Here is a 16,596-nt window from a genome sequence, read left to right on the forward strand (position 1 = left end):
ATACCCAAATGTACTCTCATCTAACCCATGGTTCTTCATTTCCCATTTGCTAAGATATCATAAGGGGATGGTTCAATCGCCAATCTTCTCCCCTTTTTGTACCTTAACTTCTTTGCCCATAGTTGTGGTAGAACAGCACCAACCCCTTTAGGGAATGCTGATTTGAGATTACAGGAAGTCCTACTGAGGAAGATCTTGGGGCACATTAGAAGGCTAGTTTGTTCTCCCTCCCCTCCTCCCCCAAATCCCCAAATAACAGAGTAGGGGGTGGGTGAGTGAAGAGACAGAAGACTCTGCTCTCCCATTAGAGGAATAGAATGTATTTGGGAAGGACAGTGGCCCCTCATTAGTGGAAATGAGTATTATCCTCATTGGAGGGTTTGCTTTCTCTCTGTTAGGCCTGGACTTTTTCTCTTAGGGGAGTCAATGTTTTCCTCTGAGAACAGGAGAGAAGAAGAGTCACTTTCCAGTTGACTGAACATATCTGAATAGCGACTGGAACAGTGGTACAGTTCTGAGTTCCAGAAGTGTTGAACACGTGGGTTGCAATCAAGATGGTGGAACTGACTCTTTGGGGTGACCAGAAGATTCTTATTTGTTAATGGATAGTAGTGTTCCTTGAATTCCACATTTTTCTTGGCTTTCTGTCCCTTATTTGTGGATCCTTTGGCTAAGATCAGGCCTTGCTTAGGAATATCCTTCTTGGATGATGCCACCTCAGACCAGGGGCAGGTGTTCGATGAGTTCTGACTTCTAAGTTTTTTCCGTATGCTAAGCCAGCGAAGGAAGTGTTTTATCTTTTCCAGAATTCTGTTTTCTGAAGGAGTCTGACTCTGAGGAGTAGAAATTGTCCTCTCTGAGACCTGCATGCCTTTTACTGTCGGGTTCATTTTGATGTAATTTTTAGAGCCACTAAGTTGGGAGTGCTTATGGTCCCTTTTTGGTGGAGATGAATTCTTCAACTTGCTTTGGCTGCCTTTATAGTCATCCCTCTTGGTCTCTTTCCTCCCTGGCATTCCAAATAGTGCCCCTGAGTGCTCAACTTTGGGAAAAGAATGGGGAAACTCCTGGAAATCATCAGTTTGATCATGGTCCCTGTTCCCTACATGTGGTAATCTGTGGATCATATTTATATGAGATCTTGCTGGTCTTCTGGCCTTGAGGGTATGGCTCCTTCTTTTGAGAGATGAGGTCCTCCACCCTGCATCCCCACCACCCTGATTTCCTTTGGAGCCTTTTATCTTGGTTGGGGTGGAGCCAATGGCCTTTTTCTGGCAATCCCAAGTAATCTGTGGCTCTGTATTCCAGTACTCTTGGCCTAGATTGGTTGGTTCTGCCTCCATGTGTACACAGAGCACTTGGGCATCAGCCATGTCCCCACTGGGCCTTTTCTGGGGCTGTGGCTGGGCAACCTTGGAGGCCTGGATGCCTGGGATCTGGGAGGATGTCAGGGGAACAGCTGTGGTGCAGTTTGGTGTTTGGTTCTCTGATATCTTCATCAAACTGAGCTCTAGCTCACTGGAGAGCTGCTCCTTAAAATATGTCCAGCTTGGAACCTCTGCATCCACAGCTGCTGGTGATGAGCACGTTTCTGGGCACTCTTGGCTCTCTATGGTGCTGAGAGTTTCTTGTAGTTCTCCTGAACATTCTGGAACCACAACTCCAGGAACACGACTTAAATCAGGCTGGGGTAAAGGAGATTCTAGAGCTTTAAATAGTTCCCTAGAGTCTATAGCTTTTTGGGGAATCCCCGTATTTACTTCTAATACCTTCTTCCTTAGGTGGGAATCCATTCTGATCAAGATATCAGGCTTATTTGGTAAATAGGGACACTGTAGGTAGCCAAACCCTCTTTGCTCATCTATCCCCTCTGGTCTTGTCTTATCACCTTCTCTTTCTGGCACTGCCTCTGAGACTTTTATCTGTTGTGAAATCCATAATTCATTTCCAGTGTCCCCAGAATTCATGGTGGAATTATTAAACTCCTTCATGGGGAGAACTGATTGTTCTTCAGTCCAAGTCTTGTCACCCATGGAGTCAATTTGTTCCTTTACAACCCCTTTCCCCATGTTAGGAACCTCAGTTTGGCAAATATCTAAAGGGGACATTGCCCTATATAGAGCCACATAATAGAGAGCTGGTAATCCTGATAAGAAAGCCAAGTACTTGTGCTTTAAAATCATTTCCAATTTCTCAATCATACTTTGAGGGAGGTTCACAGCCTGGTCTGGCTGCTTAACGGCTTTACTCAGTGGTGTCAATGGCTGTTGGTTCATGCTCAGCTCCATCCAGGCTGTTGAACTTGGTTCCTGGAAAGCCAGGTCTTCTGCCCCCACTTTGGAGTGGACAGTTTCCAAAGTCCCCTGGGAGGAAGGGTCTCCTGCTGACAATTGGCAACCAATGTCCCGGAACCTACATACGATGTCTGGAAAGATCCCTTGTTTGATTTGTAGACATTTTTTCTCTATGTGCATTTGCACAATATCCTTAGCTTTGGCAAGTGTTTCAGGCTCCATGAAAGTCACAACAGGAGTAGATACTGGAGCCATCTTGAGTTGGGGATTCTCATTCTGGTGAAGTTTCATGTATGTTTTGGACAAGATGCTCTCAGGGACTTGTAGCTGTTTAGGTGTGGATGGAAGTGGTTGAATAGTCTCCTGGATTGATTTAGGCTGGTCCAGCTTGTGCTGAAGGATCCTTTTCTGAAAATGGAGCTCGAGGAGCCTCTTAGCATGGTCTGGGAAGAATAAAAGCTCTTTAGTGAGGACAGAGACATTCATTTTGGGATGATGAGGCATAAGCACCTGGTCTGCCTCACAGAGTTCATGATCAAGGTGGGTCTGGGCCTTATGGGACATCTGCATGACGGGGGACAGACCCCATAGTAAATGGAGCTGCCTCTGTAGTAGGTGCAACTCCAAGATTTCACATTCAGCTAGAGAGAGAATTGGGATATTAACATGGGCTTCCTCAGAGGCATTGATGCTACACCCAACTGTGGTAGGTAGAGAAGGTGAGATAGAAGGTGGGGGAGTTTTTGGCAGTAGGGGAAGGACTGACAGTTCATTGAAGAAGTAGAAAGTTCTGTCCACAGTGGAAGGCTTGTTGTCATTTGTGGGTGGGGAGAGGGAGTTATGCTTCAGAAAGGTGGATACCAGGGATTCACTGTGCAGAGAAGGGAGACCCCAGAAGAGTTGGCTGTATTTCGGTTGCAGGCAGTTATTCTTGATGGCATGAGTCCCCTCTTTCAAGAGACAGATGTTGTTCAGGATTGGGACAGAAGAAGCAGGCAGGTTCTTGCAAATAGGGTTTGACAACTCTTCAGAAACTTTCTTCAGGTCTATTTTTTCTAAAGCCATAGGGACTATCTCAGAGCCCAAGAAAGGGTTATCAGGTTCCTCTGCCTCATATGGTGACCAGGAATGGGCAGCTGTAGAGTTTACCTCTCCTGGAGATATTTTGGAGTCCTCCCCTAAGACGAAAGGATCTCCTTGAATCCTAGTGTTGTAATATAGTGGGGAATCTGGCATGATTTTTTTGAGTGACTCTTCTACTCTCTTGGGGAGACCCCATCTCTGGAAATGAACCCTCTTTTTAATGTGCTTTTCTAGTAGATTACGGACTTCAGGAGTAAGGAATGAAAGGGTGACGGGGAAAACTGAGAGTGACTGTGTGGTTGAAGGGTGCCTGGTCAACTGGAGGAACTCAGTATTCAGCAAGATGTCTTTAGATCGAAATGCCTCAGACTTGTTATTCTCCGTGGCAAACTGGTACCCACTGTCAATGGCATCCTGCTTTGCTGCTGAGTCCTTGAGTTTCTCTGGACTGAAAGAAGAGGCCACAGAGGGAGGCCTCACTACATTGGTTATATAGAGCTTCTTTCCCTGCTGGAGCTGTTCAGTCCAGTGGTCTGGGACCTCAGGAGGAGATAGGGAACCCATCCGAATTAAAGGAGTTTGGACCTGGTGTAGGGACAACAGGGATTCCGTAGATGAACTTGGCTTCAAACTTTGGTCAAGAGAAAAAGTAGACCTAGTCATACCCTCTAAGCAAGAAGACTCAGATGATGGCCTCATCACTGGGAGGGATACCAAGTCCGTCTCACCAGATAGCAGTAATTTAGTTTCCAAGGCCACAGTATTACAGACAGAGCAGGTAGGATCTTTACACAGCAACTTCCGAACGCTGTTTTCTTTGAAAACCCAGGCTTGGCTTTTGGGGGAAAACAGGACACTTGTTACTTCTAGAGAAACTCCTTTTTCCTTAGAAGCTTGCCTTCTACCCTTTTTCTCCCTCTAAAGTAGGGGTTTTTAGCCTGGGGCTTACAGACAACCTCTCAAAGGGATATGTGTGGATAGATTTCAGGAGGTTTGTGAAATTTATTTTTAAATATATTTTGAAATCTGTATTTCAATATGTTTACTCTCCTTTTAAATCCTATGTATTTGATTGTATATTTTGGAAGAAAAAAAACAACAACTCATACCTTCCACCTTAGAACCAACACTATGTATTGGTTTCAAGACAGAAGAGTAGTAAGGGCTAGGCAATGGGGATTAAGTGACTTGCCCAAGGTCACACAGCAAGGAAGTATCTGAGGCTACGTTTGAAACCAGGACCTCCCATCTCTGGGCCTGACTCTCAATCCACTGAGCCACTCAGCTGCCCACTCAGTTGCTGTTTTTAAAAACACTATTCTGAAAAGCAGTTCATAGGTTTCACCAGACTGCTAAAGGGGTCCACGATAAAGAAAAGTTAGGAATCCCCTGTTTAAAGATGAATTTATTCCCAGCAATGGCAGATTGCCTGAAGCTTAGAGGACATGGCTCAGAGATTTACTTGAGCTTTCAGAGAAGCTCTTGGAAATCCTTAGGTTCACCTTTCTAAGGTGAGTTAGAGAAGGAAATGGAGGATCCAGTTGTCAGGTTAGCCTAACCAGCGGAAAAGGCTCCACAAGTGAAATGACTCCAAAACTAAGTGAGGCCTGAAATCTAAGCCCAGTTCTATAACTCAAGAGGATTAGGTCTTCTGGAAGCTCTGAAATGTGCCACATTTTATGCCCTTCTCTGATGATCTTTAACAAGCACATAGACCTGAGTTTCTTAGCTTGGGAGTCCATGAACTTAAACTATTTGGCTAATTATTTCAATATATTATTGGATTTCCTTGTTCATCTTCCATATTTTGTCTTATGTCTTTAAAAAATAGGATTCTGAAAAGGAGTCGACAGGCTTCATCAGACTACCAGAGGGATCCATGACACAAAGAAAAAGGAAGATGAAGAACCTCTGGTAAAGGCTGAGTTGTGAGCTACGAGTCTGAGGGTTCCCACTTCAGGAATTGTGGAGCCTAAAGACAATGGAAAAGGATGGGGCCTCTCAAAAACCCAGACAGCCTGAAAGACTTGAAATCCTAGGGCTATTACTTTCTCTGTATATGCATAGTATAACAGATGGAAAAAGAATTGCTGTGGTTATGTCTCAGTTATGGAGAAGCCATTTTTCTAGTTGGACAATTCCAGAATTGAAGTTGTTTAGTTCTGTCGTATGAAACCTTTTCAAATTGAGATTAATCAGTAACCAACTTCTGCATCCCAGGAACACTATCACTGGAAACACTAGTACTGACTTCTCATCATAAAGGAAGCCCTATAAAGACTTCAATAGAGGCAACCAGGTAGCTCAGTGGATTGAGAGCCAAGCCTGGAGATGGGAGGTCCTGGGTTTAGATCTCACCTCAGACACTTCCCAGCTGTGTGACCCTGGGCAAGTCACTTGACCACCATTGCCTAGCCTTTACTGCTCTTCTGCCTTGGAACCAATACTTAGTATTTATTCTAAGATGGAAGATAAGTGTTAAAAAAAAATAATTCAATTTGTTGAGCATTGTCATAGTGATGCCCCTACCATCTTCCAGTCATTAAGTGTCCAACATGACCATTGTAAGTTCTTTGGTTCAGTTCCACTAGACCTCCTCCCCACATGCTAAACTTGGAGCTTGGGATTAGTTTGGATGATGCTGGAAATGGGGAGATGAGAAGGGGAGATCATTACCTTTTCAGGACAGACAACAATTCCAGGAAGGTCTTGGCATCTTCCTGGGAAGATTTCCAAGCTAGGAAACCAGCAGAATCAATCAGTCAACACGCATTTATCATGTACTTGATATGGAATTCAATTTTTTTAAAAAAATGAATGTTAAAAATTGTCTTTTCATATAATTAAGGAGAAATAAAAAAGATCAAATTTGTGGCAGAAAAGAGGGGGCAGCTAGGTGGCTGAGTGGATAGAGAACCTGGAGATGGGAGGTCTTAGGTTAAAATATGGCCTCAGATACTTCCAACGCTGTGTGACCCTGGGCAAGTCATTTAACTTTGTAAAATGAACTGGAGAAGGAAATGTGAACCACTCCCATATCTTTACCAAGAGAAACCCCATATGGGGTCACAAAGAGTCAGACACAACTGAGCAACAAGGAGTTTATTAAGCAGAAGAATGATATGGTCAGAGTTTTGGCTGCCCGGGGGGGGGGGGTGAGGGACCAAAAGGGGGAGATAGGAGGATTAGAGACCAACTGGAAGGTCACTACAATGTGCTAAGAGCCAGCATCAGAGTGGGAGTTATGTGAGTAGAAAGAATGATGCATATATGAGATGGAAACAAGACTTGCCAATAGATTGAATATGTGGAGTGAGGAATCAAGGAGGGTGCTGTGCTTATGAGCCTGGCTGACTAGGAGAATGGTGCTGCCTTTGACAATAATCCAGAGATCGGAAAGAGGGGAAGATGTGGGGAGAACGATAATGGGCTTTACTTTGGACATATTGTGTTTGGAGTGTCTATAGGACATGTAGTCTGAGATGTCCAAGATGCAGAGAGATTTGGGCCATAATCTAGCCCTGGAAATTATTTGCAGAGATAATCCATGGGAGATGATAAGATCATCAATCAAGACAGTAGAGAGGAAGAAGAGAACAATACTCAAAACAAAATCTTGAGAGACACTCATTGTTAGTAGGTCTGATTTGGATAGAGTCAGCAAAGAATGGGGCAACTTGGTAGCTCATTGGATAGAGAACTAGGTCTAGAGACAGGAGGTTCTGAGTTCAAATGTGGCCTCAGACACTTCCTAGCTATGTGACCCTGGGCAAGTCACTTGGCCCCCATTGCCTAGCCCTTACCTCTCGCTTGCCTTGGAACCAATACACAGTGTTGATTTTAAGACAGAAGGTAAGGGTGTTGTTTTTTTTTAAGAATCAGCAAAGGAAGCGGAGGAGAGGACACACAGGTAGGAGGAAAGCCAGGAGAAAGTAGTGTTACAAAAATCTAGAGAGGAGAAAGTATCCAGAAGAGGCTGATCAGCAATGTCAAGAGCTGCAGAGTGGTCAAGAATGATGAAGATTGGGAAAAAGTCATCCAATTTGATCATGAGAGATATGATTGAATTTTTTCCCATCTCTTAACTTCCCCTCCCTCACTACCACCACTATTTGTCATATGGGATGGCTCTTGGAGAGAGGAGAAGAAGGGATACATGGGCTACTCTGATGATATAAGAAACAGAAAGTATCAATTAAAAGGTTATTGTTGTTTTAAAAAGAAATCATTGGTAACTTCAGAAAGAGCATTTTCAGGTGAATGATGAGGCCAGAAGATTTAACGGAAAGTGAAAGAAGTAGTAGAGATATCAGTTGTAAATGACTTTTTTGAATGTAGCCATGAAAGAGAGATATAGGATGGTAATTAGCAAGAATGGTAGGTTCTAAAGAAGTTTTTTGTTTTTTTAAAGAATGGTGAACCAAGGACTTGTGTGTAGGTAATGGAATAAGCCAATAGATAGGGAAAGACTGATGATTAAGGATCGCGAGAGGGATTGATAGAAGGGACAGCTTGCTTGGAAAGACAGAAAGGATGGAATCAAGGGTGCATATAAACAATGATCAATCATAATTCCCAAAGGACTCAATATGAAACATACTACTCACCTTCTAATAGAAAAGTGATGACTCCAGGGTAAAGCTTGAGACATGTATATATTTTTGGGCATGGCCAGTGTATGAATTTATTTTCCTTGATTCTACGTCTTTTTTTAAACTGGGGTTTTGTTTTTCTTACTTTCTCAATGGAGGGGCAAGGAGCAAAGTGGGAAGGAAAGAATGTAGATCTGGAAATAAAATAAAATTTAACTTTCAAAAAAGATGCATGTGAAGGGACTTGTCATGGTAAGGAGAAAGAGCCATTTCTTACTAAGAGACAGGGATAAAGAACACAGTGGAGAAATATATCTAAACGATAAAGAGGAGAGCTGAGGGAGTTCTTATACAGTGGTCTTAATTTTTTCATCAAAGTATGAGATGAGGCGCTCCACCAAGAAAGTTAGAGCAGGGGGTGCTGTGGAAAGCTTGAGGAGAGATCTGGAGATTTGGAATAGCCATTCTGAAGAGAATGAATTTATTAGAAAGGTATAAAATGATAGCCTTGCTGCAGTGAGGACCCAGCTAAGATCATGTAACATAAATTTACATGGACCCTAGTCACTACAGCTCTGTTCAGTAGCATGCAAATAGGAGCAAAGGCTGATGGAAGTAGTCTCATGCTGGAGGTAAGATACTATCACTGTCCTATCATTGATACAAGGGTGTAAGGGTTTCAAATGTGGAGGATAGATTTGAACTGGTTCACTAAGGCATAAAGATAGGGAAAGGAGAAGAGTGTAACCCAGGTAGGATCACAACTTTGGAAAGAACTGAGGGATGGAGGGCCTGAGGGTAATGGTGAGGATGAAGAATAGCATCAGGGGTCATAAAGCACAGGGAAAGATGGAACATGTTGAATAGGTGAATCTGGGCAGAAGTGGAAGGGTAGGCTCCCTGACTGTCTCAGGAGTTCTACAAAATCACTTTGATAGGAGTGGACCACTGCCCTGTTCCATCATTCCTTCATTCCCATAGAGTCAGAGCAAAGAGTTTAGGAAATTTCCTAGACTTTGGAAGGGCCCCCAAGGGAGTCATGAGGAAAGGGTAAAACTTAAACCCTGGAATGAATTGGATAGGGCTAAAGGCTTAATTTAAGATCTCACCTTTTTGTTCTGTGTCTTTGGAATTCCTTTTGACTTTTCTTTGACGCTGAAAGACAGAGGACAAGTGGGAGAATGGGAATTTGTTCTTTTTTTTTTAAATAACTTTAGGGAGGCAATGTTCATTCAAGTTCCCCCATCTTCTCTCTCTAGTCATTGAACCTTGTAAATTCTCTTACCAATCCTTACCACTCCACTTCATCCCCCTTCCTGGTTCTGTAATGAGGATATTCTACAGAGAGGATCTCCTTAGAAAAGGTTTTTTCTCTATGATGGCTCAAACTGACCCTTTAATTGAAAAGGAAGAAAAGATTGGAGAAAAAGAAAAGAAGGTAAGAAAAAAACTGAGAAAGAGTGTTAGCTCTAGTCTAAGGCTTCCAAGTTCCTTCCTTTTGTGGATCTAGGGAGTGGGGGGGAGGGGAAGAGACTTGGTGTTTACCTACCCAGCAGCAGCTCTGATTAGCTGTGTTCTGAAATCCATAATAGAACCGCCACAGGACTATGATAGAGAACAAGAACAAGAACCCAATGGTGTAATCATCATAGTCACTGTCCCCCAAAGCAAAAATGTATCTCAGCATGATCCAGGTCCCATCAAGGCAAAGAGACTAGCCATCCCTGTTCCCTGAAGCTCAAAGTCCTTGACACTTTATGCCTTCAGAATTCCAGAAGTCAAAAGTCATCCCCTACATCACAGGGGGTATAGAACCTAAGTTACTCCATACATCACATAGAGATCCTGATTGTGAGGCAAGAGAGAGCTGCTACAATCGATTTTGTCTGTCTTTAGGGAAGTTGGAACAATTAAAGATTGTGGCTGTGAGTTTCTGGTTGGCGCGGTCAGTTAGAAAAGGTGATGCTAATGAGGACAGAATCATGGGACCAGTCTTTATATAGGTCAGCTAACAGATCTGTTCCAAACCACAGATTGCACCTTTTCCTCTGGCAAATGTCACACAAGTGCATGCTGTGTCCTTACTGATGTTCAAACAGATCTGTGAGCTCATTGATGCGAATCTTCCTTCTAATGACAACAGATCAAAATGCATCCACGCCTTCCTGTCCTGTGCAACTCTGGTCCAGGTCCTTCTAAAGTTCACCACAGGGGTGTCAATCCGTTGGGCTAGAAGCCTGTCTCATTTTCTCCTGAAGTCACAAAGGAAACAGTGGAGCACTTGGGTTTTTTACCTGTCGTCACCCACTTGATGACATCTTTTCCTTTTGTTCTTCTTTTGAATCTCTCATTGGTTATATATATAACCAATATATATATACTCATAATCGACATGTGCCCCCTCTATGATTTGCAATTTCATTTTAAAAATAGATTTTTATTGATGTAGTTTGCTCTTGCTTTGCCTACATTTCCCTACATATCCCTCCTCTTCTTTCTCAGAGAGCCATCTTTTTTTCAGGAATATCATGAGGATCACGAGATAGTATTATTAAAGTGCTTTGCAAAACTTAAAAGGCTGTATAAATGCTAGCTATTATTATTATAACAAAGAATCAAATAAAAAAAAGAAATGAGGAAGAAGAGGAAAAAGTGACACGATTTGCACTGTTCTACCTCTACAGGATCCCTGTCTCTACAATTCTTCAAAGGAGTAGAAGCAATTGTCTTCCCATAATATGACAAATTCTTCAGAGACGTGGTATTCCATGTAGCCACACAAAACAATTAGTAGAATATTGGTATTGAAATTTGGGGCCTTTGTTCTAGGATAAACTTGTTATCATTAAAGGAACTTTTCAATTTCCTGAAGGAAATTTAGTCAAGTACTCTTCCTGTGTTGATTCTGGCCCCAGCAGTTGTCCATTTACAATTTGTTCCAGATCTGCATACTGTTTAATAGGGTCTATCATTCTGTGTAATAAGCATTCTTCATCCATTTGGGCTTTTCTGTGTTGATGGCCACATCACATTTTTAAACCCTTACTTTTCATCTTAGAATCAATACTGTGGATTGGTTCCAAGGAGGAAAAGCAGTAATGGCTGGACAATGGGAGTTAAGTGACTTGCCCAGGTTGAAACAGCTAGGAAGTGTCTGAACTCACATTTGAACCCAGGATCTCCCATCTCTAGTCTTGGCTCTCAATCCACTAAGCTACCTACCTGCCTCCACATGTCACATTCTTCTGACTGGATCTGGATGTCTTCTAGGGTGCTCTATGACTTTCTAGGCCTTGATACAATTGCACAAAAAACCCCTGCAAAAAACAAGAGCTTTTTGAGGACTTTGCCAGTCTGAGTAAATTCCTTTTTGATTCAAATTCTTCACTGGATCTCAGTGGTGAACACTTTTGGTGAGCATACTTTTCTTATTTTGTGCTTCTCTGGATGGTCCTTGAACAGGGTCATTTCTATTATTATAACTTTCAAGGAGTCTTGAAGGATTTTCAAGTATTGATGGGAGGGACTGAGTAGAACAGTGGAAAGAATTTTAATTTGAAAGGATTTGGAGCCAGCAAAACAGTTGGAATCTCAGCTTTGCTACTTACTGTGTAATCTTGGACAAATTGCCTAACCTATCTGGGCCTCTGTAAAATGAGGGAGTTGGACTAGATGACTGGTGAGATCCCTTACAGACATATGTGATGTTCTAGAGACACTGTGTTGGAAGAGAGTTTTCAAGGTGGTTTTTTGTTTTGTTTTTTTGTTTGTTTTTTTTTTCTGGTGAATTGTATGTCTTTTTTTTTAAACATTATTTTATTTGGTCATTTCCAAACATTATTCATTGGAAACAAAAATCATTTTCTTTTCCTCCCCCCCTCCCACCTCTCCCATAGCCGGCGCATGATTCCACTGGGTATCACATGCAAGGTGTTTTTTTTTAATCAAATCAAATGATTTTAAAATAATCAACAAACAAGCATAGTGGATTCTTTTATTCTTTACTTTTTCAGTCAAATACAAAAGGGTAATGATCTGGTCCACTATAGAACATCACTTGTGAAAGTCTGTTTGCTCTTTACTAGTTATCTCATGGTGGTTATCCTTGATATGTGCTTAGATGAGTTCCATATATTGTCTACATGGAAAAGTAAGTCTACGAGTTAGCACTTGTTACCGTTCTCTTGTGCTTTTTATTCCAGTATTAAGAAATTCTGTCTCTCCCCCCTCCCCCCCGCCATGATTCTGATCATCTTCCCTTGCTTCAAATTCAGGACTCTTCCCCTTTGCCTCCATCTAAGTACCACCATTATTCCCCACTTCCCTTTCCGGTTCATTTTTTGTGTATTGTCTTCTCCCATTATTTGGTAAGTTCCATGAGGGAAAGAGTTGTCTTTCTTTTTGTATTTGTATCTCCTGCACGTAGCACAATTTCTGGCACATAATAGATAGTTAATAAATATTATCAGCTGACTGACAGAAATCATTTCAGCCAGCAAATATTTGATCATTTTACCCAATAAAGTGATATAGAAGCAAAGTGCAACAATGGAATTAGAATACAACCTCATTTACAAAACATCACAGTGTGGGGCAGCCAGGTGGCTTGGTGGATTGAGAGTCAGGCCTAGAGACAGGAGGTCCTGGGTTCAAATTTGACTTCAGGTACTTCCTAGCAATATGACTGGGCAAATCACTTAATCCCTATTTGCCTATCCCTTGCTATTCTGTCTGAGAGTTGTAACTAAGACAGAAAGTAAAGGTTTATTTTTTTTAAATGAAGGGCTTGGCACTTTGGAATGCTACAGCAAATACTAGGTGGTATTTTCAATCTTTCCCCTCTTTATCCCCTTTTCAAATGAGATAATATTTGTAAAAGCACTTTGCACACCTGGCATATAGTAGGTGTTATATTGATGTTTATTCCCTTTCCTTTTACTCTCTTTTTATCATAGCTATGGAGGACTGATCCCCCAGATGCTATTAGTACCCACAAAATTATTTTCTGTTTACTTTATCTCCACATGAGCATCTATATGCATGTGTAGAGATACTTATATACGCATTGTGCATATATGCACATAATTTTTTATTACATTCATATGTGTGTATATGTATAATCACAATTTCTTAAGGCCAGGGACTATTTCTTTTCTGTCTTTGTATCTCTAGCAATTTGTATAGTGCCTGAAATGTAGTGGGTGATTAATATGTTTGTTGATTGATTCATTGATTGGGTTTGGTAAGCCTTGGAAGATTCTCCATGGTATCCTGGATCCATATTCTGGCAAGATAGCAGAACTCTGACTATTTTTAAAAATGATGCATTTGAATTTAAGTAGTGTAAGGCATTGCCAAGGAGGCAATTGCTGATCTAGATTAGTGCCTGCTCTTTGACTTAGAGTATTGTTATTTTTTAAAAACTCTTATCTTCTGTCTTAGAATCAATACTGTGATTGGTTCTAAGGCAGAAGAGTGGTAAGAGCTAGGCAATGGGGGTTAAGTGACTTGCCCAGGGTCACACAGCTAGGAAGGTCTGAGGCCAGATTTTAACCCAGGATCTCCCATCTCTAGGCCTGGCTCTCAATTCACTAATCCACCCAGCTATCCCCAACTTGGAATATTATTGATGTTGCTGGGTAGATGAAGATTTTCCTCAGTATTAAGAATTCAGCCTAGAGTTACCAAATCTTTTATTTTTCTGACCTTTATTGGCTGATCTCTCATCTCAAAGCACCTATTGACATACATTGAAATTCTTAGAGTTGGGGCAGTTAGGTGGCTTAGTGGATAGAATGCCAGGCCTGGAGATGGGAGGTCCGGGGTCCAAATCTAGCCTCAGACCTTCTTAGCTGTAGACTCTGGGTAAGTCACTTAATCCTCATTGCCTACACCTTACCACTCTTCTGCCTTGGAACCAATACTTAGTATTTATTGTAAGACAGAAGTTAAGACCTAAAAAAAAAAAAGAAAAATTCTTAGAGGCAACAAGCATTTGGTTAACTTCTTGGAAAACAGGGACTATTTTCTTCTTAGAGGATCCAACTCCCTCACCTTGAGGAAGAGTTTCATATCTATAATGCAGCTCAAAGTATTCAGTAGTCTTATTTCCTTTGTGCCATATTCTTCTGCCAGGATCCATAAAAGACCACACTGTTTGACATGGTCCACATGGAAACCAGGGAATGCAAAGCAGCCCCCAGGAAGGATGGAAACACACATTAAAATTCCCCTAAGAGACTTTCATTATTACCATCCCCTTATTATTGGAATTGCTATGATTATTATTCTTACTTAGCCCCAGGAAAAATAGATGAGAGCAACATGCTTGCAGGGTTAATACAGATGTCCCACTCTGTCCCCCCACTTACAAAATTAAACCTAAGAAGAAGAGCCCACTTACAAAATTAAACCTAAGGATTTTTATATACCCATTTATATAGAACCCTCTTTTCTAGTTATTAAAAACTTCTGGCAAATCTGTGCTCTGAATTCCCTAACCTATATCTGGGTCATGTTGATTCTATTCTCTGATCTTGCACTTAGCAACAATGTTTCATTGACTATCTCCCTAGGCTTCCTGTCTGTTGTGAGATTCCTTGGAAACATGTATGTTGAGAATGAAACTGTGTGCCAAGTAGCTGTGTGATCATGAGGGTATAAAATAAAGCCAGGCCTCAGCCAAAGAAACCTGTGCTGCAGGTTGAATGCAAAAGCTGTGTCCCATCCATCATTTTGCCGACACCATCCCACCTCCAAGACCCCATCCCCTGTGGGAGGCTGGCCCACCCCACAGCATTCTTCAATTGTTTTTTTCTGCTTTGTCTTTTTCACATTAAAATCCTTTTCCATTGAAGAAAAAAAGAACAATGCTTCATTTTCCCTCATGTCTGGGAAAGTAGAGAGGTATTCTTCAAGCTCATTTAAATCTTCTTATAGGAAGAAGACAGACTTTCTCTCTAAGTATAGATTAAAATTATTTAATCATGGGAAAAAGAGAAATATTTTGTACTCTACTCAGATTGTTGCAACTTCCTCCCTGTTGTCTATACTTTCTGAAATTATGGGCTTTTGCCATTCTTGCTAGTAGTTTTTATCTTGTAATTTGCCTGGTGAGGTCTCCTCACCTCACCTTCTTGTCTTACCAACATTTTCTCCCTTTTCTTCTTTTTCTTTTTCTCTTTCTTCATCTTGAATCCTTCTTCTTCTCAAGTCCTCCCAAATTTCCCCTCCCATATTTCAATATCTGGTCTTCATGTGACCCCTTCTCAAGAGATGTTGCCATGGTGAGACCAAATTGGGGTGGCAGAATGTCTGCATGCAGATTTGCCTTCATTTTAGTCAGAGTTTTCCAAATTTCTGGATCCCTTTGGCCTTGGTAGAACTTTCTTCCAAGAGAAAAGTCATGTGACTAGATAAAGAGAACCACAAAACTAAGAGAGAAGTAAAGGAAGACTCTGTTGGTCCCCTTATGCAAACCATTGCAACAGAAAGGAGGGGAAATAAGTGGAGCTAAAACCAAGCGACAAGATGGAAAGTTCATTAAAGTAGGGAAAGATCAGATCAGCGAGAGTGGACTGGAGTGGAGGATTAGCCAGGAAGGAGCAGTTGTGGTTGGCAGTGAGATGCCTTAAGTCCAGTCCAAAGCCCCTTGACTTCACTTGTCTTTTCTTTCTTTTTCTTTCTTTCTTTCTTTCTTTCTTTCTTTCTTTCTTTCTTTCTTTCTTTCTTTCTTTCTTTCTTTCTTTCTTTCTTTCTTTCTTTCTTTCTTTCTTTCTTTCTTTCTTTCTTTCTTTCTTTCTTTCTTTCTTTCCTTCTTTCTTTCTTTCTTTCTTTCTTTCCTTCTTTCTTTCCTTCTTTCTTTCTTTCTTTCTTTCTTTCTTTCTTTCTTTCTTTCTTTCTTTTTTCCATTCTTTCTTTCTTTTTTCCTTTCTTTCTTTCTTTCTTTCTTTCTTTCTTTCTTTCTTTCTTTCTTTCTTTCTTTCTTTCTTTCTTTCTTTCTTTTTCTTTCTTTCTTTCTTTTCCTTTCTTTCTTTCTTTTCCTTTCTTTCTATCTTTCTTTCTTTCTTTCTTTCTTTCTATCTATCTATCTATCTATCTATCTATCTATAGAAAACCTCAGATTTTTACCATCTGACCACTTCATTTCCTGTTTCCCTTCTGATGAGTAGGAGGATAGGCAGGGGAGAAGAGAGATTTTAACACACACCTCCAAATCCCAGATGCAGCCATCACAGCCTACAATGTTCCTTTAAATACTTATTTGTGTTTCTATGTTACATGAAACTCCTATTAAAGAATATAGCCTTTTATAATACTTTTGGTACAAGCCAATGAGTACCCAAATCAAGACAGGGAAAGAAGATGCTAACCCAAATGGGAAAAAAGATTTTTCTTAACTCAGGCTGAGGTGAACCACTGGGAGAATTCCTGCAATTTTAGTGATCTCTGAGAGATCTTCAATAAGGGTCTGAGCATGGTAGTGAGGAGTGGAGGGTAGGTGTTGTGTTTGTTCAGAAAATTGTACTAAGAAAGGCAGTATACAGCCAAAGCCTCCCCTGGCCACATTCAAAATGACAAAGCCCTTTCAATCTCCTTCTTCTTCTCAAAGTTGGTGTAGGCCCCAA

At 41.2% G+C, this 16,596-nt stretch overlaps 1 protein-coding gene across 2 annotated transcripts; it reads right to left on the reverse strand.

Moving 5' to 3' along the window:
* Positions 1–304: 304 nt before the first annotated feature.
* Positions 305–10,164, reverse strand: SPATA31F1 (SPATA31 subfamily F member 1). 2 transcript variants are annotated; one of them, XM_056806010.1, is made up of 5 exons: positions 9,519–10,163; positions 9,079–9,124; positions 6,054–6,114; positions 4,043–4,212; positions 305–3,472 (listed from the first exon to the last, which is right to left on the reverse strand). In XM_056806010.1, the coding sequence occupies exons 1-5, from the start codon at positions 9,654–9,656 to the stop codon at positions 369–371; spliced, it is 3,519 nt and encodes a 1,172-aa protein (XP_056661988.1). In that variant the 5' UTR covers positions 9,657–10,163; the 3' UTR covers positions 305–368. The 2 variants fall into 2 exon arrangements, with proteins under 2 accessions (XP_056661988.1, XP_007498908.1); XM_007498846.3 differs by having other exon boundaries at positions 305–4,212; positions 9,519–10,164.
* Between the last annotated feature and the right edge of the window lie 6,432 nt (positions 10,165–16,596).

Source organism: Monodelphis domestica, chromosome 7, assembly GCF_027887165.1.
Source record: "Monodelphis domestica isolate mMonDom1 chromosome 7, mMonDom1.pri, whole genome shotgun sequence".
Lineage (NCBI taxonomy): Eukaryota > Metazoa > Chordata > Mammalia > Didelphimorphia > Didelphidae > Monodelphis > Monodelphis domestica.